Source organism: Nanorana parkeri, unplaced genomic scaffold (genome assembly GCF_000935625.1).
Source record: "Nanorana parkeri isolate BGI_ZX_2015 unplaced genomic scaffold, ASM93562v1 scaffold3, whole genome shotgun sequence".
Taxonomy (NCBI): domain Eukaryota; kingdom Metazoa; phylum Chordata; class Amphibia; order Anura; family Dicroglossidae; genus Nanorana; species Nanorana parkeri.
Genome location: NW_017306271.1, coordinates 951,295 through 977,389, shown reverse-complemented (window position 1 = coordinate 977,389; position 26,095 = coordinate 951,295). Strand labels below are relative to the sequence as shown.

The 26,095-nt window shown below is 41.9% G+C and overlaps 1 protein-coding gene across 1 annotated transcript; it reads left to right on the top strand.

Moving 5' to 3' along the window:
* Positions 1 to 3,182: 3,182 nt before the first annotated feature.
* LOC108797939 (cytochrome P450 2K1-like) lies at positions 3,183 to 25,909 on the top strand. Its single transcript, XM_018569663.1, has 9 exons — positions 3,183 to 3,379; positions 6,955 to 7,117; positions 9,951 to 10,100; positions 10,942 to 11,102; positions 14,261 to 14,428; positions 17,340 to 17,481; positions 18,240 to 18,427; positions 19,855 to 19,996; positions 25,721 to 25,909. The coding sequence occupies exons 1-9, from the start codon at positions 3,185 to 3,187 to the stop codon at positions 25,906 to 25,908; spliced, it is 1,497 nt and encodes a 498-aa protein (XP_018425165.1). The 5' UTR covers positions 3,183 to 3,184; the 3' UTR covers position 25,909.
* Positions 25,910 to 26,095: the final 186 nt, after the last annotated feature.

Sequence of the window (26,095 nt, the reverse complement as noted above, 5' to 3'; positions counted from 1 at the left end):
GGCTATTCACTCACTGCCGTTCGGCCCCTATGAGGATAGGCCGATCAGCAGCGAGTAGCCTGCCAGAGGTTCGGCTCAGCCGATCCAGATGTTGGATCGGCTGAGTCGAACTCCTTCTGCCCTTCAGGTCGGCCAAATATGCTGAGCATTGTAGGCCGACCCAAAGCCAGCCGATGTACGGCTGAAATCAGCTGTACAGGCCTAAAGTGAATAGCCGAACAGCGTTCGGCTAACGTCACTTCGGGTCGGTTATCCGCATGGCTGCCTTCGGCAGCTTTGTGAATAACCCTGACAATGTTTTCTATCCAGCAGAACAGGTCTAACAGCTATTGAAGGGTTACATTCCTCAAATTCATAACAACTACCAAACATTGACATGTCGTGACATTTTTCATAGCATAGCTTGTGAATTTCTTTTAGTGCAGTACTACAATGTATTGTCTACAAAGTTTAATCAAATGTCAACACAGAGTAGGGTACACAAAAACATTTCAAACCACAACCCCACATTCCAGAAATGAGGAGTTGTTCTGAAGAAATAAAAATGACAGAGCCATAATTTAGAGATGATAGTCATGTCAGAAATTTGGGCAAAAAGTGAGCTTTTGTTTGAATTGAAAATGCGGAATGCCTTCAGTAACAGATTATACACAACCAGCCAGTCTTCTACGGTGCTCCTGAAGGTGGAGATGGGCTTTGCTGTGTGCTGGTGCCACGTTGCAACCCCCAGGTTTTCCCTGCTGCAGATGCAGAGACATGTTGTGGAAAAGGATTTGGACACAAGGCAGAGTACAAGCAGGCAGAGTAAAAAGAAGATCCATGTAAAAGGTCAGGGCAAGCATCAGACAAACAAATCCCAGGGACAAAACTGGGGGCAGGCCAGCAGAAGTCGCAGCAGATGGTAATGGTGGCAGATGAAGAGAGTGCAGTTGCTAATGACACTGCGCTACTCTGCTACTGGGAGAAGGAGGAAGGGGATGACAAAGTCTTGGTTAACCACTCAACCACCTCCTCCACATGTTCTGGAAGTATGTGCCCATTGCCAGAAAGCAAGACATGCCCTGCCTCTCAAAGGTGCTGCCTGACCCATGATTTTTCATGTGGATGCCCTGCCTGCCCACCACCCTACTAGCTGCACATGAAGAACCTCTGCCCCTACCTTTAGGCCTCCCAGGAGTGATGACACTAACGGATTGCCAGGGCTTGAAAAATTTGACGTTGTCTCACCAGTCAGTCAAAAATTTCACCAGTCAGCATGACCGGACTATATTTTTTGAGGACAGATTAAAAAAAAAAAAAGTTTCCCTATGTTATGTTATAAAACATTTATTCTTACCCATATTTTTAGTAAAACATAAAAGTCGGGGTCACGTCGGGTAAATAGACACCAAATATAGACACCAAAGCCCTAAAATTGCGTGCGCCCGCAAAATCGCAAAACAACGTCCATAGACGACGATTAAAATGCTTTTACTGCTCATCAGTTTAGTGTTATCAGTGATTAATGGCTCTAAAATTATTGCTCTCACTCCGACGTTTGCGGCGATATATGTAACATGTGCGGCACAATAGGCGTAATCGTCGTTTTCGCACGTAGGCGCACCGGACGCATATCTGCGTGTGTATGTGGGGGGCGGGGACTTAAAAAAAACTTTATTTTTTTATGATTCTTTAATTTTTGTATTACTTTTTTTTTTACACACAACTTTATTGCTATTACATGGGGGGCTAGGAAGCCCCCTATGGGATAGCCAATTTACATGACAGGTCCTCTTTATGGAGACATCAGGGGTCTCCAAGACCCCTAATGTCACCTAGGGACCCCCAGAGAAGCTGATGAAGCAGAGATCTGCTTCATCAGCTTCTCTAGCTGGAGAGTGACACTGAATGCAGGAAGTGATGTAATATACATCACTTCCTGCATTCGGGGACTGAGAGGAGATCAAAGGGAGTTCGTATACTGCGGATCGGGAACAGTGGATCTCGGGACCGGCAACGGCAGTGACAGCTGCTAATACAAGCGATTAAGCGTCTCTAGAGACGCTCGATCGCTTGACTGTGTTAAGCTCCCGGCCGGCCGTGTAATTACAACGGCCAGCCGGGATGCTGCTCGTCGGGCTCCACCGTCCTCTCGTCACAGACGAGTGGACGAGTGGATTTTTCAAGCCCTGCGGATTGCCTAATTTTTTTAGCAGCTATGGCAATAGAGCAATTGTAGGTGTGCAGCTTTGGTGCACTTGTGGTGATTATGGGTGGTAAATAAACAAGATATTTACCACCAATAAACAAGATAACATTTACTTTCCCCAAAAAACTAAAACCCTAAACCCCAAATCTCGTGTCTAATCAGGTGGCCGCTCACTGGGTTTTAATTGTGTTCGGCCACTAATTTTGTTTGCTGTCCGGCTGTCTAGCAACCCCCCCCCCCCATTTCTGTGCCCAGGACAGCCGCACCATTGCTCCCCCCTCCCCCTTCCTGGTTGTTATGCCACTGAGAGTGAAGTACAGTTTCATTTTGTTACTTTAATAAATAGCCTCTATGGATTTGAACTGTGTGCTGCCACTATCATTAATCATTGACTATCATTTAAGTGCACCTAATGTAAGCAAGATGTATTATCCTCTTGTAATCATAGAAACCAAGATAACCTTGGACAGGAAAGGGGCAGAACTATGGGCCAATGAGTTGTGTTGCAGCGCTCCCTGCGCGCTGACGGCTTCCTGGCGGGCTCGGCACGAGGCGCTTGCGAACACGCCCGAGCTCATCACTAGTTATAATCAATGGTCTGATACAGAGTACTCCTATCAGCATTGTAAAGGCATCCTAGGTCACATTCAGAACTAAGTGAATTGTCCATAAATGGAGACTTTTTTTTATTTCTGCCAGTTCATTAATGTGTGAACTTTAAACCCTGGCATCAGAATAGCCACATTGCAGATAACTTAATAAATGCCTCTCAGTTTACCAAAAAAACAAACAAAGGGTTATACGGGTTTGTGCACTACAATCCATAGCATTTATGCAAAAACAATATTATGCAACTGCAAACTAAGGAAATTGGTCAATGAGCCAAATAGGGTATTATAGGTTATTTATTCTCTAGTAAAGATTAATATGTTAGGAATTAAACCCACGCATATAAAAGTTGTGCCACAGCCACTTTGAAAGTAAGGGTTGTTCACTATGACACTACTCGCCCACCTTCTGACAAGGATCGATTTGTTATTGTATTTTACAACATGCATTGCCTTATTTATCTACTGGATTACTGGATCTAAGAAGAGCAAAGGAAAGATGCCTCCGGGCCCCAGACCTCTTCCTTTAATTGGAAATCTCAATCTGGTGGACCTGAAAAAGCCATATGAGTCACTAATGGAGGTAGTACCAGTTAATATTAATACATTGAAAGCTTATTTACAATAGGGCTACTTGGCTATATTTTTTTGTATTTAGCTATCTATCTAAATCTTTATTATTTTTATTTATTTGCTTATATTGTACTGTTGTATGTAGTCACCTTATTTGGACTAATAAAAACAATTGTACAGCCAGATTGTAGGAATGAGGTGATCACTATTCATCTACTTTTAAGTTTCAGAGTGACAGTTTGCCAAAAGAACCACCATCAGTGTTTACAACCATTATTTAGTAAATAAATTGCTATTGTTTTATATATATAAAAAGTACATATTTGTAAAGTTGGTATTTATTTATTTAATTTATTTATTACATGTATTTATATAGCGCCGACAATTTACGCAGCACTTTACATAGTTGCACATTCACATCAGTCCCTACCCTCAAGGAGCTTACAATCTAAGGTCCCTATCTCACATACATACATACATACAGGGACAATTTTAGAGAGGCGTCAATTAGCCTACCAGCATGTCTTTATAGATATATTTATAGAAGTAGCCATCTTAGCACATAGGGATACAATTATGCTTATTTACACTAAAATAATGGGAAACTATGGCATCTATATCATTTCATTTTACATATGTATGTGCTTTTGGTTAGCTTAAAGAAGAACTCTGGGTATAAATATACTTATCCCTTGCAGTGGGGCTAGCCCAGCACTGCAAGGGTAAAGTGTTTGTTTTCATCTAGGAAAACAATAACAAAGTTATACTTCCCTGAACCTTGCAGCCAGCTGGCTGTTAGACTGGTCCCTTTAGCCTTGCTCCCCCTCTGCTCCAGCGGTCTAACGTCCTGTGAGACATCCTGTCCTATTCAGTGTATTGGGCATGAGGGTGCCAAGGCAAGACTGGATCCAAAGAGGAAAGCGGCTGAAGGGATTTAAAACATGACTTTGACTTAGTCAGTCCATAACCCATTCCTTGGTGCACTTGTTAGTGTGCATAGGATCATTATTGTGTTGAAAGATCCATTTCTGGTATACCTTGAAATTGTGGTTAGGTGACATCACATTCTTATTGAGCACACTTTGATATGATGCAGAGTTCAGTGCTGACTCAATGACTGCACGCTGGCCAAGCCATAAAGCAGCAAAGCAACCCCATATTATAACATTATTACCACCGTGCATTCATGTTCTTCTCCTGAAATACCATTTTCAGTTTGCATCAAGCATGTCTACTTTTCCTTTGGCCCAACAACTCTATCCTTGATTGATCAGTCCTCAGCACATTGTTCTAGAAGGTCTGGTCTTTGCCTGTATATTCAATGTCAAATGTTATCTTGTTTTTGGACAGCGAAGGGTTTTTCCTGGCATAATTCCCACACAGGTTAAGTTGATGCAATCTCCTTCTGATTGTAGAAACATGCACTTTGACACCAACTGTTGAAAGGTTCACTTGCAGGTCCCACAATTACATTCTGGAGTTGTTGGAGACTTCTTTTGCCCTCAGACTGTCAGCTCTTGGGTTGGATTTGCTAAGCTGGCCAATCATGGACAAATTAACTGATATTTGAAAATATATGCCATTTGATGATTATTTTATTTAAAGTGTAATGATTGATATTAAATCATTTTGTGTTACCGCTAAAATCCCTTGCCAGAATTATAGGCATCCACCAGGGCCGTACTAGGCTATTACATAGTTCTGCCACTGACTGCAACCTTTAAAGGGCTACAAATATCAGCTATACATCTTATAGCAATGCAGAATGGCACCGGCTATAGAGGACTACAGATCCCAGCAATACATTATACAGAAATGCAGAGTAATACCATCAGTAATACCATCAGCTATAGAGGGCTACAAATTACAGGAATGCAGTATAATATGAAGCTACATACTCTGTGTTGCTCTGGGGTGGCGGCCATATGTCTCTAGGATCTCAGGAGAGCTGTGTGGGTCTCAGGTGGGCTGTGTGGGGTATCAGGAGGTTGTGCGGGGTCTCAGGTGAGCTGTGTGGGTTCTCAGGAGGCTGTGTGGGGTCTTAGGTGGGCTGTGCAGGGTGTTAGGATGGCTATGTGGGGTCTTAGGAGGCTGTGAATGGTGTTAGGTGGGCTGTATGAAAATGAAAAGCTGTTCACGGCCGCAAGGAACTAAGGAAAACTTCCCTATAGTTATGGCACAAGTGGGCCCTAGTTGTTACAATGGGCCCTGGGCAATTGCCCACTTTGCCCATTGGATAAAGTGGCCCTGGCATCCACAACCTTCTTTCTGAGGGCCTTAGAGAGCTCTTTTGATCTTGCATAAAGGTACTAGATATCGAAGGTTTAAAAAAGGCATACTTCCTAAGGGGGCTCTATTCCTTGGCTCCTAATCTGGAACACCTAATTCCAATTCAATGGCTTTGATGTGGTGGTAAATATAGGAATTAAGTTACCTTTTTCGTGTGACAAATCTGCACTTGCGTAAATTTAGATTATGACAATTAATACTGCATGTCAATTATATGTGTCATTTGTTCAAATATATCGCCCACCCAACTCCTATGGCGATGTCACATATGCACAGTTGTGTGAGGTCCTGCTAAAGCAGAGACTGTAAATCCTACCTGGCAATGGGTAGGCCATAGAAAGGAGAACCAGATAAAGCCATGAGCCCATGACCATAGGTCTGTACTACTATTTAAACACCAGCCTGGTTCACTGCAGTGCATTAATGCACATTGTGTCAGGCGTTAACATGGGCTGTGTCAATGCAGGCCATTTATTTGAATAGACTGCCTAATGCAGCTGAATGGACCGGAAATTGTGAATGCTGCATTTTTCGACAACACAACATACTGCAATATACATTAAGCTCAACAACACCAATTCGCCGGTAATGTGAGTTGGGGCATCATTCGAAATGAGTTGCAGTAATGTGCGTGTTAATGCAATGGTATGAAAAGACCCTTGAGGTCTCATTTTCTGGTGTACCCAGTTTGGTAACTTGAGCAGCAACTTTTGGAAAATCCTGTCTGCTTCAACCTAAGCAATTCTTTGGTCAAGTGACCATTTTCAAACAAATGATCATTTGAAACAATTCAATCTACAGTTGTTTGATTGTTGATCATTATACTGTATTTAGGTCAGTATTGACACAGGTGAGAAACAAAGAAGAAACTTTATTGTTTCCAAAAAGTTTTTTTTTAGTGTTTAGTATTTACTCATAGAACCAAATTTATTATACTGTAATTTTGAAAAATACTGTATAGTCTATGTATTCATTTATATTAGTAACGTCTCACTCTGTGATGTAAATGCCTCATTGACTGGGAATTTGAAGCAATTATACAAATGGCCCAATAAACTAACCTAGGGACAATTCCAGGCTCTAGATCTGATTAGGGCTGATGGTTGTTGTTAGAATGTGGAGTGCCAGTAAAGTGACTTTACTGGAGTACAGGCAATTTACCCAGAAATCTTTTTTGGAGATGATAGATTACATACTTTCCCTAATAGAAACACTCACCCTAAGATACCTCTGACAGCAGTTGAGCAGGGTTATAAATTCTATTTACATCAAACTGGGAATAATATTGTATTGCAGCTCTCTGAGAAGTATGGAGAAATCTTCACTATACACTTTGGACCCAAGAAGATGGTGGTGATCGCAGGATACAGCGCTGTGAAGGACGCCCTTGTCAATCAAGCTGATGATTTTGGAGAAAGAGCAGATATGCCAATCTTCAAACTATTATTTAAAGAAAAAGGTAAGCTCAGTTATTATTTCATGTATGGTTTAGCTTTTTGTGATGATATGGATCATTTATACAAATAACAGCAACAACTTAGAAAGTGCAGTAGGCCTGATTATTGGATAAATTCATTTGTTTTTAAATTTAATCCAAGGACACATAGAAATGATATGGGTTACCACTTCATTCTTGGGCTACCAGTTATGTAATAAAGTGATCATCATTCACACCATTTTAGTTTTCCAATTCAGAAGTTAACTCCAATTATACCCAATGTAGTAAATATTACAGGTTGATTTATTAATGACAAATCGCCTCTTCACTTTGCCAGGGAAGTTTCCCTTAGCTTAGTAAATGAGGTAAAGTTTCACTTTGCAAAGAATACTCAATCACAAGCAAGCAATACAATTTTTTGCTTGGACATGATTGTGTGATGAAATTCAAGAGAGTTTCACCTCATTCACTAAACTAAAGGGAAAACTTCCCCTGCAAAGTACAAATTCCCTTGCAAAGTAAACAGCCAATCTGCCTTCAGCAAATCAACCCCAAAGTGTCTCATGCACAACCTGTTAGTATGGGTTATTAGAAGCCAGTCCGAGCACTGCAGTGATATACAGATAACTCATGATGACTCTCAGCTTGAGTATGTAGTTCAGTTTTGGTCTCCAATCCTCAGAAAGGATGTCCTTGAACTATGGAAGGGCAACAAAATTAATAAGGGGGAGGGAGGAGCTAAGTTATGAAGAACAACTACAGAAATGAAACTTGTTCTCCCTGGATCCCCTCTCCTAAGAGGGGATATCATCACAATATACAAATATTGACTGCAGTATTGGAAATAAACTATGTAATTCAAGGACTCTGAAGAAGACGCGTGACCTCAACATGAAGTTGGATGAGAACCGCTTTAATCTTAACAACTTGCTGACCGAGGTGTTTACACCCCCTTCCTGTCCAGGCCATTTTTCAGTATTCATCGCTGCGGTACTTTGGCTGCCGTTTATTCCGTCATGCAACGCTGTACTGAAATTAATTTTATGCAATTTTTTGGGGACAGATAGAGCTTTCTTTTGGTGGATTTTAATCATTTTATTTTTTACTATATAACAAAAAAAAGTAAAGAATATAAAAAAAAAAATGGTTTTCCCTTTATTATTTTAGGAAACATTTATTTTTACCCAATTTTTTAGTAAAATATAAAACGGGGTCACGTCGGGTAAATAAAAAAAAAAAATGATACCTTGCCGCACCCCTTACTGGGACTCCCCACAAAGAGACGGGTGATCGAAATGACTGTGGATGGCGCCGCCACAAGTCTCTGAGCCCTGACGAAGGGGACCCTGTGTGGCCCCGAAAGCGCTTGCCAATGAGAGACAGCATCTGTCAATAAATTAGCATCTAATTGCTGTTATTATCGTTGTTGGAGTGCTGGTGACGTCTTCTTTTTTACGTTAGGTAAATAGACACCAAACATGTCAAGCCTTAAGATTGCACGCGCCCGCGAAATCGCAAAAAAACACCATAGCCAAAATTGGTCATAGGCGACGCTTTAAATGATTTTACTGCTCATCAGTTTAGTGTTATCAGTGATTAATGGCCCTAAAATTATTGCTCTCATTGCGACGTTCGTGGCGATATGTAACACGTGCAGCATAATTGGAGCAATCATCGTTTTTGCGTGTAGGCGCATCTAACGCATTTTTGCGCATCTATGTTGGGGTGGGGGACTTTAAAAAAAATTGTGTGTTTTTTTTGTTTTGTGTGTGTAAATTTGTATTTATTTATTTTTTTTTTCCTTTTTTTACACGTAACTTTATTGTTATCACATGGGGTGCTAAGAAATTCCCTATGTGATAACAAATTACAGTTACAGGTCCCCTTTATAGAGACCTGAGGGGTGTGTAAGACCCCTAATGTTACCTAGGGACCCCCAGAGAAGCTGATGAAGCACAGATCTGCTTCATGAGATTCTCTCCGGTTTCTGTACCGGAGAGTGACAGAGGAATGCAGAAGTGATGTAATATACATCACTTCCTGCATTCAGTGACCGGGAGGAGAGCGGAGGGAGATCGCGTACTGAACTCCCTCCGTTCTCAGTGCACAGAGCCGGGATGTGGCGGAGATAGCGACGGCAACGAGAGGTAAGGAGGGGGGGCGCACCTTCACTTGCATCATACAAGCGATCAGGCGTCTTTACAGACGCCGGACCGCTTGTATGTAAACGGCCATCGCTGGGCGTTTCAAATCCTGGCGGTTTCCCGCTTGTACGCGCCAGGGGGCGCGCGCGAGCGGGCGCGGGAATGAAGGACGTCTAAAGACGCCCACCCGCATCCAGGAGACTCCCGCCCAGCCGCCTTTTTAATGTTCGGCGGACGGGAGGTGGTTAAATTGCGTAAAAGGTTATTTACTGTCAGAGCAGTAAAAATTTGGAACTTCATTCCACAGTTAGTGGTATCAGCTGAGAGCGTAGATACTTTAAAAAAAAACATTTAGATGAGCTTCTTAGCTCACAAAATATACAGTGGTATGGATGTTCATAATGACATGTACACACACATTAATAAATTGTACTAGATCGACCTGTGTCTTTTTTCAGCCTTACAAACTATGTAACTTTGTCCAGTGACAGTACAGAAGCATAACTGTCTGGGCTTTCATTGCATTCTTAAGGGTCTTTATGAGTGCCAAAAGCAAAACAATTACCCCAAAATCCAACTGAACTTTAGCTTCGAGAAGTTTACTGATTGGTTATAGTGGGTTACTGCACAGTGCACATTGTTCATGGGCCCTATTAAATAAAGTCACTAGTGTTAGAGAATAAACTTACATTTCATTATCTGTATTTTAGGTATAGTATTTAGTAATGGAGAACCATGGAAAGCCATAAGGAGGTTCGCACTCTCAACCCTTCGAGACTTTGGAATGGGGAAGAAAACAGTAGAAGCCAAAATACAAGATGAATTACTTCCTCTTATAGAAAATTTCAAGTTGCACAATGGTAATGACTTCGATTGAACTGAAACTGTTTGAAATGTATGCCAGTAATAAACAGGGGAGTTTCTGCTTAAGGCAATATACACTAGCTAAGGAAGATGCTGGAAACAAATAGGGTTATTCAGATGCTTACAATTTCTTTTTTTCCACTTCCTGGTTCACTTTGGCACAAATGATGTAATTATGCCCAAGCATTGCATCCCGGGAAAGTTACATCAGTAGTGCATTGCTGGGAAATCTCATCTGTAACCTCACGAGATCTCAGGGAAAGGCATTTTCCTCCCCTGAGATGATGTGCATGGTCACATGTCCTAGTCACATGTGCCAGAGTTCCAGGAAGTAAAGGGAGATCTGGTAACCTGCCCTTAGTTAAAATGGCCACTGTCAGAAGACTGGGGAAGAAAAGAAGAGTAAGGTATGCAAAAAATAAAAAGCCGGCAATTATGTAGAAGTATCTGTTTGTAGATTGTCATTACTAAACATTTCTAAAGGCATCTTTGTTGTTATTTTGAAGATATGGGCAAAGTTCCTCTATAACAAGCTTTACTTTAGCTTAGCTATTATTGAACAAATAACGACAGAGTAGAACTACATTGGCAATGTGGACCATGCCAGGAAAATAAATATTTTGCTTTTTGAAAATGCAAAAAACCTGTACAACTGTGCAAGACTGGCTGTAAGTTGTAACTGAGTGTTAGTTGTAAGCGCATAGGCTTGACAATTATGGAATGTATATAATTGCTTCAGGAAGCATGTGGGCCTTGTGTTCAGTTAAAATATTAAACTGCTTCTATAACTAAACATTTGCACCTACTTTTCTTTCCCTATCATTTTATGTGTTCCAGGGAAGCCGTTTGACACCAACATCATAATGAATAGTGCAGTATCTAATGTTATCTGCTCTATCATCTTTGGGAAAAGGTTTGAATACGATGACCCAGTGTTTAAAAAGCTAGTTGGAATTATAGGTGAAAATGCCAAACTGCTGGGAACACCCAAATTGATGGTAAGTATTCCTTTTTTTTAATGGTCTTTTTAGCTTAGACCTATTGTAACACATGTAGACATACTGCATATGACACTAGGATGACACTAGATATGATTTTTTTTTTGAAACAAGTGTGAAGTGCAGTGGTGTTCAGGAACCTGTAGTATTGACTTAAGGCTTATCAGAGTTTTTTGGTGTGCCCACCGCATTGTTAGGTTGTGCATTTTTCATTGAAAGTGTCTTTTTTATTTCAAAATGCCTGTGTCAATTTAAAAAAAAGTATGTTTCAAGCCAAACCCTTAATTTTTTTATTTTGAATAGAGTAGGACATGGTTATGACCCCTGTCAGGCTTTTTATTTATCTGTGTCCCATTTTGGAGATTTATCTTCACTTCTTGTCTTGTAAACACAACAGGAAGTAACAGGACATCACTCCAATAGGGATAAGCCCAGTGGTGTTCAGGAACCTGTGGTATTAACTTAAGGCTTATCAGTTTGTATCTGTGTGCCCACGGTGATCTTCCGAAAATTTAAGATCTTATTGACTGCCATTGGCCTTTTCTTTATTAGTTGTTTTGTTGTACCTTCACGTCCTGCCCTGTAGACAAGAAGTATAAGGATATCTCTAAAAAAAAGAAAAAAACAATCTTAAACATTTTTCACTTTGGTCACCTGGACAAATTGGAAGAGTGAACTTGATTAGTACAGAATCCCACCGGGAAGGTAAACAACCATTACCGGCTGTTTCATACAAGCGTTCGACCGGCTCTATAGCCGCCTATCGCTTGTATAACCTCACATGGTGCAGCGTCCCCCCTGCTGTCGCGCACCCCTTCGTTGCCTGTTATCCCGGGCACCGCTCTCCCCCCTGCAGTGCCCGGCAGGGGCTGACTGGCAACTTTTTCCTGTGCCGATCGTGTATGTGGGCGGTGCGCGTTAGGCGGGCTGGTCTGGCAGCTGCAAGAGTGATGCGGGGCGGCGTGTGGAGCGTGGATGCGGGCAGGTCTGGCAGTGGCAAGCACGAGGTGGGAAGGAGGTGCAGTGTGTAGAGCAAGGGTGGAGCAAGGGTGATGCAGGGGTCTGCGCTGGCTGTACCAGGTAGACGCGGCATGTTAGAGGGCCCCCTGCTGGAGCCTCCCGAGCACCCCTGTAACATACCTCGGCTCCGTGCCACGTCCCGTGTGCGTTCCAGCGTGGAACGCACCAGAAGGGGAAGCCACCGAGGGTTCCCTCGCCCATTAGGGGAGGTACTATGCGCTCCACGCTGGAACGCGGAAGTGCGCCGCGGCCGCATGACGTCACGGCCGCGGCCTATTTAAACTGCCTGTGAACGCTGTAGGGTGTTCACTATTGGGTTCTCAAGCCCAAACAAACCCCAGGACATTTTGCTCCAAGGAAGCCTGCCTCCACTTACTCCAAGAGGACGAGCTCAGCACCCTGCAGACCAGTGCAGAAAAGCGCAAGTACTTATCAGTGCTCTCTGAGCCATCATATGGGACTTAGAGGTCGTCCTCTACTAGATTGGGAGTTGTGCATAACTTATGGACTGTCTATGTTATACTGCCTTGAGATCTGCATACGTTGTATCTAGCCTGCTTAACCTAGAGGGACTGTGAGATTCATAACCCGTGCTAATATCAACTGTCTATACATATATCTGGAGTTATATTGGGGTGACTAATTGCTCAGTGTAACTACTTGCACTCCATATACTTAGGAACTATCTGGCCTCCGTGGGGTTACGGCCGAGTACCACTCACGCTACCTTTTTTGTGTTCTTTAGTTAATTCCGGCAAATGATGCAAGAACCCCAAACTCTCTGTCTTTGCAAGAGAGTGACGCCTGGGGTTCATTGACTGAGTGCCGCCCATTAATCACACCTCGATCCCTTGAATCCGCAGTTGCGATCCTGACCAAGCTACTTGGAACCAGCGGCTGTGACAACCCCCTTGAGGAGCAGCGGCCACACCATTCACAGAGCCGCATCGGATGCGGAGGGTGGGCGGCCGGGGGTCAAGGGGCCGTTTGTGGTGGCATCAGAGAGGCCGGGGGGGGCAATTGCCACCCTGCCCCCCGGCCCAGTCCGCCCCTGGTGCCCGGGATCGAGAACACCGTCTCAGCGGGTTGCTCATTGGGAGAAGGAAGAGAGATCAGCATTTCCCCCACTGCTGATCTCTCCTCCGTCTCTCTCTAAACTCGGAAGCGATGTATATCACTTCCGCCTTTAACTGTGATTTCTCTGGCTGCTGTAGCCAGAGAAGAAGCTGAAGAAGCAGATCTCTGCTTCATCAGCTTCCTTCAGGGTCCCTAGGTGACATTAGGGTTTTGGGGATCCCGGATGTCTCCATAAAGTGGACCTGTCATTTTTAGCCCCCTATGTGATAGCAATCAAGTTACGTGTAAAAAAAAAGTTGAAAAAAATATAAGTCTCATATAAAAAAAATAAAAAGACACCCAAAAAGTTTTAAGTCCCCCGCACATGTGCATGCACTTATACACGTAAATATGTGTCGGGTGCGTCTACGTGCAAAAACAATTATTACGCCACACATGTTACATATCGCAGCGAACGTTGCAGTGTGAGCAATCATTTTAGGGCCATTAATCACTGATAACGCTAAACTGATGAGCAGTAAAAGCTTTTAAAGCATCGCCTATGGAAATTTTTAGGCATGGTAGTTTTTTGCGATTTTGTGGGCGCACGCAATTTTAAAGCTTGACATGTTGGTGTCTATTTACCCGACGTGACCCCGTCTTTTATGTTTTACCAAAAAATTGGGTAATAATAAATTTTTTATAACATAAAGTATGGAAAATTGTTTTTTTTTAAAATGTACGGCCTTTTTTTCATTATATTGTAAAACATTAAAATCATGTCACATTAAAGTGGTGATTAAATTCCACCAAAACAAAGCTCTATCTGTCCCAAAGAAATGGTATAAAATGTATTTCAGTATAGTGTTGCATGACTGAATAAAAGGGGGTTTAACACCCTTGTTGCATTAGTGAAATAAATGAACTTTGCACGATATTCTAATTATTCGAGTTTCACCTGTATATATATATATATACATACATACCCTGTTCAATTCTAATATATGCGTTATGCTTTACGTGTTTCAGCATAAGTTTGAGCATTGCCCAATGTTTTAATTATTACTGATTTTTCTCCCCAGATGTTTAACTTTTTCCCTTACATCTCAACTCTTCTTGGCATACATAAGAAAGCCATGCAAAACATAAATGATCTCAGTGAGTTTATTTTAAAGCGCTTCAAATATCAGAAGCAGGAGTTTGATACAAATGATATCTCTGGATATATTGATGCATACATTATGAAGCAGGTAAATACTTATCCTCATGTATACATGCTTTGTTATGGCTATGAACATTGGAGTAAACTTTTTTTCATTTAGAGCAGAGGTGTCAAACTCAAATACACAGTGGGACAAAATTTTAAAAATGCTCCAAGTCGGGGGCCGGGCTGCTTCACACAGTATAATACCGCGGTCTATACAGTATATCACGCTGTATAATAGCAAAGCTTACATACTAGTGTGGAGGCAGGAGGTACACAGGTGTCACAGATACTACTTTCAGTATATCGCTCCCCCTCTTCTCCATGACTTCTACAGTCCTGAAGAAGTGATGGAGAAGATATACTGACTGACAGTGTCACAGCACAGTACCTGCAGGCTGCAGCTCTACCAGCTTTCTGTCGTCTGTGTTGGATCCCGATTCCCGCCAAGGAGCACTTCACGTCATCTGGACTGGACCTCGGGACCCCTCTCAGTCACCTCACCTCAAGGCCACACCTCCCTTGTCACGCTGTGCTGCTGCCAGGCTGCCTGCTGGGTAATGCAGTCCTCTGGCCAGCGGCAGCTCTCCGGCTCCTCAGTCCCATGAAGATCGCCGCGGGCAGCATGAGAGAGCTGCCGGTGGGCAGGGCCAGATCTAATGATAATTAATTATCATCAGGTGGGCCAGAGATAATTCCGTCGCGGGCCGCTTCTGTCCCGCGGGCCTTGAGTTTGACCCCTATGATTTAGAGGATAGCTTCATAATTTGAGAACTTACTGGTACTCGATGAGAGGTCAGTTGGACCATTTCAGATGTTGTTTTCTACATTCTGCAATTACTCTAGGTCACTCTCTAATAGGAAGTCTCTCAATCTGGCCATAGACCAGTCGTTTTTTCTCACGCAGTGAAAAAAAAAAATACTGAATTCTGTTCAGTGTGCATGTCACGTCTATTTTATTCTGACAGCAGTGGGTGGGCTGCTGTCAGAATAACCAGTGACTGCAATTGATTGGCTTCAGTCACTTTTCATCTGAAAATTTTCAAGTTGATTTTGCAATTAAAGCAGTGTATGATCAGCTTTTCAAAGCAGCCTGTTTCTGACAGCACATTCTTTTTTTAACAGGTCTTTACATTTTTAACAGTGCACTCTATCTCTATCAGTACAGTCTCTATCGGGGAAGAGTCTCACATGGCAGTTTCTCCCTAACAAGGCATTTTGTTACATGGCAGTCTTTGTCTGACCAAGCAATCAGTAACATGGCCTTTCTCTTCAAGAGAAGTAAAAATGAGGTGCTGGATACAGATTTTTAAAAGGTCAATTCAATTATCACTGGGCATGCAGCAATCTACAAAAATGGGGACAACCCTAAAGAAGGGAGGAAAACCAAGTTGAGTTGAGAATCCACGCACCAAACAAACGTCTGAACGTTCAAGAGTATTTCATTATAAAATTGGTTCAAGAAGGAAAACAGCCAATGCATTTTTGGGGCTACTCAAACTTGCCCCTCATCAGGGCTGCAAAACAAATGCAAATATAAGAGTCATAAATATAAAAATAAATATTCAAATAAAAAACATACATATAAAAGTCAACAGTTTTTTTTTTAATTGAGATGCGATTTTTCTTGAGAGACCAGTGATCATTTTATTTGATTTACTGTTTGTCAATTGAGTGTTCCCTTTTTTGGTAATTGTGTGTAAGATATCTGAGTCTCCCATTCACTGGATCAAGTTATTTTATGCAAGTCGATATACAGTATGTCCCTTGACTTTTATATTTACTCTTTTTTTTATATGTATGACTCTTGCAGAAGAAATCTTACACACATTGGAGTTGTTCACAGAGCAATCTATCTCTTACATATGACATGTATACATTAAGTAGGTTATACACGGTTCAAATTCATCAAGAATCGGCCAAAATTTGCACAGTGGGTGCTGCTGTGAGCACCCTTCCGGCTGGCATCCCTGGATCAGCTGATCTAGGAATCCGATTTAAACATTATTGGCCAAACTGAGTTTGCAGCCAATCAGCTGCACGCTTACTTCACGTATTCTGACAGTGGCCACTTGGGGAAAAAGCAGCGGATTTGTCCACGAAGGCTCGTAAGCATTGATGGAGGAATCTGCTCTATTAAATAGACACGTGTATAACCAGCTTTACTTTAAGATCTGTCAAGTAGATAAATGAGTACATGTGACCCTTCCCCATTGAGAAGTACCTCCATCTTCCTCATAAGAACCTGCAACCTCTCCTTTTTTTACAAACTTTAGATGAAAAAAATGTGCTTGCTTATTGACTGCAGATGAAGCTGAACTCCAAGCAGATATACAATATATAAATGATTGCAGCTCTCTATTTATTTATACATTATCAATAGTGTCTGCTTAATGTTAACTGTGTGCCCAAAGTGCCTACATTTGACTTGGTTTTAGCCTCTTGGAGTCCCTGTACAGCAAGGCTCAGACTGAGGAGGGAGAAGCAACACAAAGAGCCTACCAGCTGTGCCGCTGTGCTTATGTGCTGATATGAAGGATATTATAGGAGGAGGATGTTATATAGGGAAGTTGATTGGAGGAGAGAGCAGCGTGGCAATGCACATCAGTTTGGTGCTTCTCATTTTCTTGCCTGGTAGCATGTTTGGGGAAGGAACAAGACCTGTAAATGTTAATTACTGCAGCAGGGAAAAATAAGGCATCTTACCTGCCAGACAGGGTTGTGCTGTGTGGCAGAGCTGTGTAAATATCAGGACCAGATGGACTAAAATAAAAGTCCTGAATTTGTATTCCATTTGTATATTTAGCTGTTTGCCTAGAGTTCAGCTTTAAACAAACTATTCCATTTATTAACATGTAGCAAGGTGAAATTATAAGTTTACTTCAGAAGTCAAAACCAGGAGCTACATTTTAATCTCTACATTTTAAGTAAGCGGCCATTTCATGTTTGTGTTTTAGGAATCGGGCAAACCTGAAAAGTATTTTGACGATGAAAATCTAGTGTACTCAGTTCTGGATCTCTTTGCAGCTGGGACAGAAACAACAGCTACAACACTACGCTGGGGCATGTTATTGATGATGAAGTATCCAGAAATACAAAGTAATGTTGTGGGTTCACAAACTGCTGTCATTTAGGGGAAACACCTGCTTCATCATCTCTGCTCCACCTCTAGTTACTGAGAGATATGCCAAATTCCTAATTATTGTTCATTGTGTTAGCCTACATCCCAGTAACAAATTAAAGTGACACAAAACTCAGGAGTTAAATCTTAAAAATACATTCAAATACCCTAACCATTAACAAAAATGCATTTTATCTGTGTATCACTCGGCTGTAGATCCTCAAATCATCTCTGAATTGGTGCCAACATTGTCCTTCCTTCTGGAGGGTGGCTACTCTTGTTCCTTGTGTGTTGTAAAGTAACCACATCTCTAAACTCACTCCAGGGATGTACTACAATCTCAACACAAATTAGATAACTAAACGTGAGATTGTAGTCGATCACACCTGGAGCGTACTTAGGAACACACACAGGGACCATGGGGAACAAAAGAATACACCCTCCAGCAGGAAGGACAGTGTCAGCACCAATTCAAAGATGATTTGAGGATCTACAGCCAAGTGATACATGAATAGTTCAGGTACTTGAATGCATTTTTAGGATTTAACTCCTGAGTTTAGTGTCACTTTAAGTCTATGCTCATACAAAGGGCATGATATGGGTAACCCTGCTCAGCCTGCTACCCCCTGTGCGCCCATTTTCCCCACTAGGATAATCAAATTGGAAATAATTATGTATCTGTTGATATACTGGTTTGCAGAGATGCTGATGTAATGTGCTTGCTCCTTTTTTCTAGAAAAAGTACAAGAGGAAATCCGGACACATATTAAACAAGGACAGATGCCTACAGTGGATGATCGCAGGAATATGCCTTATACTGAAGCAGTGATACATGAAATTCAGAGGTTTGCTAATATCGTTCCTCTGAATGTGTCACACAGAACTCCAAGTGATGTGTATTTTCGAGGATACTGCATCCCAAAGGTGAGTTCTAAAAAAATCCCTTCCCATTTTCTAAGTGGGTTATTCACAAACATGCCTAAGGCAGCCGAGTGAATAGCCGAGCCGAAGTGAAGTAAGCCGAACAACTGCTGTACATTGGCTGAAATCAGCCGTACATCGGCTGCACTTCGGTCAGCCAAACATGCTCTGCATGTTCGGCTGAGCCGATGTGCAGAAGGACTTCGACTCAGCCCATCCAACATCTGGATCGGCTGAGCAGAAGCTCAGGCAGCTTCACATAGGGGCCGAACAGCAGTGAGTGAATAGCCAAATGCTGATGAGCAGCATTCGGCTTGGCTATTCTACTCGGTCGCTCCGTGGTACCAAGCAGAATAGCAAATAGTGAAAAGAGTAGAAAAAAAAGTTGAAAAAATTATTTTTAAAAATGTAGATAAATATTCAATTTGAAAAAAGAAAGATTTACAAAAAAATAATTTAAAAAAATAATTAGAAAAAAAACAACAATTGGGCGGAGGTAGCAGTGACAGCTAGCTCCGCCCAACTCGTTTATATTGGCCGACACCTGCTAGAGTCCTCTATCAGGTCCTGGCCAATGGATTACAATTGGGCGGTCCCGGTCGTGATGCCAGTTGTTATTGTTTAATGACAGTTCGGCATCCCCAGGTCATTTGTGGACCAAATGGCCGGCTTTTTGGCAGGCCGTTCACCCCGCTTTGGCTGCCACAGAATAATTTTTTTTAACCCTTGCAGTGGGTCTACCTCTGTACTGATAGGGTTAACTGCTTGTTTTTGTCTAGACTCAAAACAATTTATACTCACCCGAACCTCATAGCCGGCAGCGCTCCCTTCAGCCTGTCTCTTCCTCCGCTGCAGTTGTGGTATGTCCCTCAGTGTCCTCACATCCTATACACAGTTTATAGAACGTGATGACTCAAGGATTCCTAGGCTGCTGCAGCGGAGGGGGAGATACAATCCAGGGACAATCAGCTGGCTCCCAGGATTAGGTGGGTATAACTTTTTTTTTTTACCCTAGGCAAAACGAGCAGTGTGGGGGGTAGCCCTTCTGCAAGGGTTAATAACATTTTTGCATGGAGTTCTTCTTTAAGACACGAGTGGGGCTGCTGTAAAGCTATGCTGCTACTTCATAAATGGAGCCCTAAATTAACAGATTTGTCTGTTGTTTTACTGAAGTAATTTTTTTAGAAAATAGCTCTTCCACACTGTTTCTTTTAAAGATCATTTCCATCCAAAATTTACATGTCAACTTCACGTTCTTAAAATCACTGGAGTCACATATCTTTTTCCAGTTGGAATATTGAATTTATCTGCTTTTTTTGTTCTACCTTGGTAATTCTGTAACTACAAGTAAAACCCTCTAAAACTAACTTCTTAGTCAGTGATGCCGGCTGTTTAATATTAATAATTGTACAATGTTGTTCTCTTTGCAGGGTACAGAGGTCATTCCTTTCCTCACATCTGTGTTGTATGACAAGACTCAGTGGAAGACACCTTATGAATTTAACCCAAATCACTTTTTGGATGCTAATGGGAAATTTGTAAAACGAGATGCATTTATGCCCTTTTCTGCAGGTAGGTCACCAAGAATATTACATGATATATAAATATATAACATTCTATTAGGGATGTTTAGATACCAAGTACCGTACTCTGTACAAGTACAAGTACAAGTACAGGTACTTTTCCAGCTCCAGGACTAGACTAGAGAAAAACATCAAAAGTTAGGAGGCAGCTGTCATGACTGATGGAGTCGTCAATTTTTGTCCTCACAGCCCAAAAAGGCCTCTCCTACCACTCCACCCATGTCCCTAGCCGCACCACAACCAGCTGGAGGACACTTACTCCTTCTGGGTTCCAAGGGGCCAGGCCCCGCCCTTTACAAATCCGGACACCAACAGGGGGAAGCACCCATACCAGCTCAGGGCCCCCCATTTCTTTTATTTTTAACCCTTTCTCCCGGGACTATTCCTCCCCCCAGTCATGTAGCCCCTCTGCTTAGTCTCTCTGGGTCTGTCTTTTTTAGGGAGCACACGGAGCTCCTGGGATTTGTGCATTCCTGTTTTAATGTATGATTTTTTAAATTATTAATAAATATAAGGGATGCACCGATACCATTCATTCAAGTACAAGTACTGATACTTGCCCAAGTACTCACAGATACAAGTACTGATACATTTATGTTTATTGTCATGTGACAGTTTTTCTAAAACAATACAGACTAATGAGTTCAGCACAGTGGTGGAGCGCCAGAGCCAGGTCCCAGCTGTAACCTCTGCAACCCTGGCAGTTCTCATGAAAATGCCAAGTATCGGCACTGGTATCGTACTGGTATCTGAACATTCCTACATTCTATGATATTACACCTTCACTCCACACTATGCCTGGTCTGTAGTACAAGGGCAGGGCAGTACTTTTGTCCTTTAAAGCAGAAGTAAAGTGGCGTTGTGAAGAAAAAAGCATACAAAGCAAGCAACTATGGTGGGCTCTGCAGGGTCACTCTCAGGTGGGCTGTTTGGTGTATCAGGTGGGCTCTGCAAGTGGCATAACTAGCAATCACGGGGCCCCATACAAAATGTATGTTTCCCCGTACAAAATGTATGTTTTTATGGCATAGTGTGGAGTGAAGGTCTCTCAGTGTAATATCATAGAATGTAGGAATGTTCAGATACTAGTACAGATACCAGTGCCAATTCATGAGAACTACCAGGGTTGCAGTGGTTGCAGCTAGGACCTGTCTCTGGCGCTCCACCACAGTGCATAGGAAAAAACTAAAATTGCCTACAGGCAGGCAAAAGCAACTTATTCAGTCTCTTCTGTCATAAAAAAAAATAAAAAAATACTGGTCAGCAATTTTTGAATAAAATACTTCACTTTTAAGCTCTATTTGCAGTCAATAGTAGTATATTTATGGTGTTGGAAACTCTAAATGGAGGATGGGGTAAAATCTATGTCACTAGAAACCAGGGGCGTAACCAGAAATCACAGGGCCCCATAGCAAAATTTTGTATGGGGCCCCTTGATTGCTAGTTATGCCACTTGCAGAGCCCACCTGATATTCCAAACAGCCCACCTGAGAGTGACCCTGCAGAGCCCACCATAGACTTTCTATAGTGGGCTCTGCAGGGTCTCAGATGGGCTGCATACCTCTTACCTGTCAGCACTGTCCGTCTCCGTGGTCGCCGGGCCCTGCCTCCTCTTCCGTCCCCGGGCCCCACCTCCTCTTCTATCGACGGGCCCGCCTACTTTTAGGTCGCTGGCCAGTGATGTAAGAGGAGGTGGGGTTGCTCTTAGGCGGGCCCCGCCTCCTCCTTCACTGCGAACGCCGGCCTCTTCTGCTGCAGCTGACACTGACACAGCTCCACAGCGGCTGTGAGGGCAAATCAGTGATCTGTGTCAGTGGCAGCCAGCACCCTTACATGCCATAGCGACCCAGGCGGCCCACACGGCATCAGAGGAATGCCCTGGCCACCCCTGTGCCCGGGCCCCATAACGGCCGCCTGGGTCGCTATGTCGATTGTTACGCCAATGTTAGAAACCAACCTGAGACAGACCCTCTTGTCCCCTAGTGTTTATGCCTGCTCTTTTTGACAGGAGACAGCGTGAGGATATAAGCACAGCAGTGGTCATGTTGAGTTCAGGCAGGTAAAAGGACCCCACTGTCCATTATTTTGGCGTTACTTAGTCTGCCTACTACTGGGCTATACCAGATTCGAAAACAGCAATGATCCTTTGAGCAGTGTAAACCTATTCTGGTAGGAGCATATCTATGTCATCAAAGGCCTCTGTACTGTGAGGATATATCAATGTTAACCTCTTAGTGACGCAGCTTCAGAAAATGTTTTCGCTTCTGGGGACTGGAGCAATTTTGCCATTTATGCTTTGTGTTTGTTTAACTATAATTTCCATCTTCTTCATTCATTGCACCTACACATATTATATACATCAACAAAATAGGTTTAATTTGATGTGACAAATGCATATATTTTTTTTTAATTCAATACTTTTTTTATTTTAATAGTACAACACATAAAACAACATATACATCCACAATTACATATTAAAACAGCAATACAAAACAAACAGCATTACATACAGACCCACAGAGTGGAATAACCAAAACAAACGAACATAAAAAAAAAAGAAAACAGAAAAAACCTCTCCTTATAGAGTTAATTTTCCTCTCAACATACCATTTTTTTTTCTCCAGCCACATTACTCTTCAGAGTACCCATAGTAAATAAGAGGGATATTATACGAGAGCCATTATACCCAAGGTCCTTTACCATATTCAATCCACTTATCCCACATTTTACCGTATTTGTCCATAGTACCTCTGTGCTTGAACATAATTCCCTCAAATCTAACCACTTTATCTAGTTCTTTCTTCCATTCCTCTACTGTGGGAGGCGCTGCTGAAATCCACCTAAGGGCTATACTACGCTGGGCTACGAATAGAGCCCTCGTTATTGCCACCTTTGTGTAGTATTCCACTTTTATGGGTCCAAAAATACCCAGGATACATAACCTGGGATTGTTAGAGATATGGACTCCATAGGCTGTATTTATTATATCTACTATTTCCTGCCAATATCGTTTCAACTTCGGGCATCGCCACAGCAGATGTATTAACGAACCAGGTTCAACCCCACACTTTGGACATTTAGAGTTTTCCCTGAATCCTATCCTATGTAGGAATTCAGGGGTCCGATATGTTCTATGTACAATATAGAGCTGCGTCAATTTGTGCGATGCAGATGGTGAAACTAACTGGATTGACAACAACGCCTCCCTCCAGAGGGCTTCATCCAGAGGCCCCAAGTCCATTTCCCAGCCCACTTTACATTTCATGGGAGATTTATTCAGGTAGTAAATTTGCATACATCTTTGAGATCAAACCTCTTTTTGTTTCTGAAATTTCTGCAAAATTGGTATTAAATTATCTTGTAAATATGCCTCGATGTTTACTCTAATCCTTACACCCAAATAAACAAAAGACTCCACTATTTGTATATGCTGAATTTGCATCGGCAGTGGACATGGAAGAGGATCAATCGGAAGTAACATAGATTTTTCCCAGTTGACACATAGCCCTGAGAACCTACCAAATTCCAGAAGTAGAGACATTACCTCTAATAGAGAGTGATTAGTATCAGCCAAAAATACCACCGTATCATCTGCATATAGTAGTATCTTATCCTCTGCCTTAGACAAATGCATATATAAATTATTTTATTTATAAAAAAAATACAAAAACTTGCAAATAAATGAAAAAATAATTTTTCACAGCTTTGGCAAAAATAATGTGCACATAATTAGTGCAGCTAACAGAAAGTAATTCATAATACATTTTTTTATTTGTCTTGATTTTTGGGGTATATCATATATCTGGGATTTCAGTTTATTTTGGGAGTTATAGGTCACAAAATACAAGTAGTGAAATACAATTTTAGTGTGGAACTATGTTAGAATGTGGTATGTTTGTCTTCTATTTTTAATAGCCTCCTAGGCACTATATTTTCCTAATATTTCATAAATCACAAAATTTAAAAATTTTATTTTATTTTTTCATTTTTTTTTACACTACGAGGCACTAAGGAGTAATTTTTTTTTACTTACAGGGGCTTTGATACTTAGTATCTCTACGTAGAATACAGTATTCTCAGAGATACTTTGTATCACTTTTGTAACACACACCTGGCTAGCAGTTTACAAACACTGTGAACTGCTGCCGTCTGTGACTATAACAGCTCTGCGATCACACGATTAGCTCCCGCTGTGATCACAGGACTATGACCACCTAATCTGCTGTTGAGGGTCTCCCTCAGACCCGGAGGGGCTCATTAACAAAAGTAACCCAATGAACTGCTGGTCCCTTCACGGACCAGCGCTTATTGTATTGAATGATGGAATTATAACGTCACCGGTCATTAACGAACTGAACGATCGTGACGGGATAATCCTGTCATTGGTTGGGAACTGGGTAAGGTGCCTACAGGCAAGTCTATCCAAATGGTTATGGTCAAATGAGAAAACAATTTAGTGCTGTGTGCTTTTTCCAGACACCCCTGATCTACTGTCTTTGGGAGAGGCTAGTTTTTCCTGGATGATGAGTATTTGTTTCTCCTTATAAAAGCCAATACCAGCGATGTTCTCTAATTTTACCCCCTCCTAAAAAGGACCTAAAAAGGGCTGAGATGCAGGGTATAAAGAACCATCCTGACTTAATCAGAGCACCCTGCAAGGGATAATGAGCCTTCCTTCAGATGGCTTCCAGGTTCTGTCCCTCAGAGTGGCAACAGCTATCAACAGACAGAAAAAAAACATGGTAAAAAATCGTCAGGCAAGGTTGTGGTCAAATATGCAAAGGCCAGGACAGATGGATTACCAGCATTGTACTGCGACAGAATTCATAGGTACAGGTTCCTGGGAACAGATACTCAGAGGTCTTTGCTCAGGCAACTCCCAAGTGCACTGAGCAGGTTTAAATTGCTTTCCCAGACATGACCTCAAAGATAATGTCTAGCAGAACTTCTTGCTAGGAACCAGCAGAGGGAGTGCGAGAATGTCTAATTATGCAGACTCATAAAGACCTATGGCAGTTTTCCAGGCATTTAGAAAGAAGGAGGAACAGGAATCAAGTAATGGACCTAGGTGTGAAAGACCTGACTGATCCTGCAAGGACTGCAACATGAACAGCTTTGGACAGTGATACAAGTTAACTCTGAGAACTGTTACAAAAATGTTTATGAAGAAACCTTTCATAAGAAAAATCTTTCCGCAGTCTGATTGTACCTGCACCCAACCACCATCACTGAGTAGCTTTAGAGTGATGACATCTTCCATGGGCAGTGGGAGCCTTTGCATATTATTCCTGTGCACTGATCATATAGTGACAGTAACCCATAGCTGATTCTCAAGGATAGGAAACAATTAACCAGTTCCCTTGGTTTTAAAACTTTTTTTTAACAAGCTTTTTTTGTCTAACATATTGCTGTTTTCCCTGATGTTGAAGTGCTTGCCATCGAAGCCAATGCGGTTACTAATTGTCAAATTATTAAAAAATAAATGATAAGAAAAGCAGAATTAATATTGTAAACTAGTGTTATGCTTGATAGGTATCTTGTAGTGGCAGACAACTTCGCAGTTCGGTCCTTAGAGTATATTTATTGCAGGGTTACTCCTACCACTCTTCTCCATCCATAGATTTAAATTCTTTTATTTGCAGACTGCTGAGCTTTAGCTGAGCACAGCATATGTCATCCTATGTTGAATTTTTTCCTCCTGAATTTTTCACAGGAAGAAGAGCTTGCGTTGGAGAAAGTTTGGCCAGAATGGAGCTTTTCCTGTTTTTTACCGGCCTTCTACAAACCCTCACTTTTTGCCCACCTCCAGGAGTCTTCAAAGAAGATATAAGTCTCAAGCCTGGCATTGGGTTCACTTTGGTCCCTTTGCCACACTTAGTATGTGCAAAGCTGAATTACTAGTCAAGAACCACAACTAAAAAGCAACTTATTTGTTTTGCAAACTATACATTTAGCTTCTGTATTATGTTTTATAAATTATATGTCGCTTTGATTATTACTTTAATTATGTTGTACTATAAAGCTGCAATGTCTCTAAATAAAACTGTAAGGCCCAGTACTAGGCCAACCTGTAGTGTAATTCTTTACA

What these genes read in the sequence shown, in the direction of transcription:
- LOC108797939 (XM_018569663.1), top strand. Translation starts at nt 3,185, where the DNA reads ATGACACTACTCGCCCACCTTCTGACAAGGATCGATTTGTTATTGTAT. An exon ending in CATATGAGTCACTAATGGAG is followed by an intron (nt 3,380 to 6,954) that starts GTAGTACCAGTT and finishes ATTGTATTGCAG; the next exon opens with CTCTCTGAGAAGTATGGAGA. An exon ending in ACTATTATTTAAAGAAAAAG is followed by an intron (nt 7,118 to 9,950) that starts GTAAGCTCAGTT and finishes TCTGTATTTTAG; the next exon opens with GTATAGTATTTAGTAATGGA.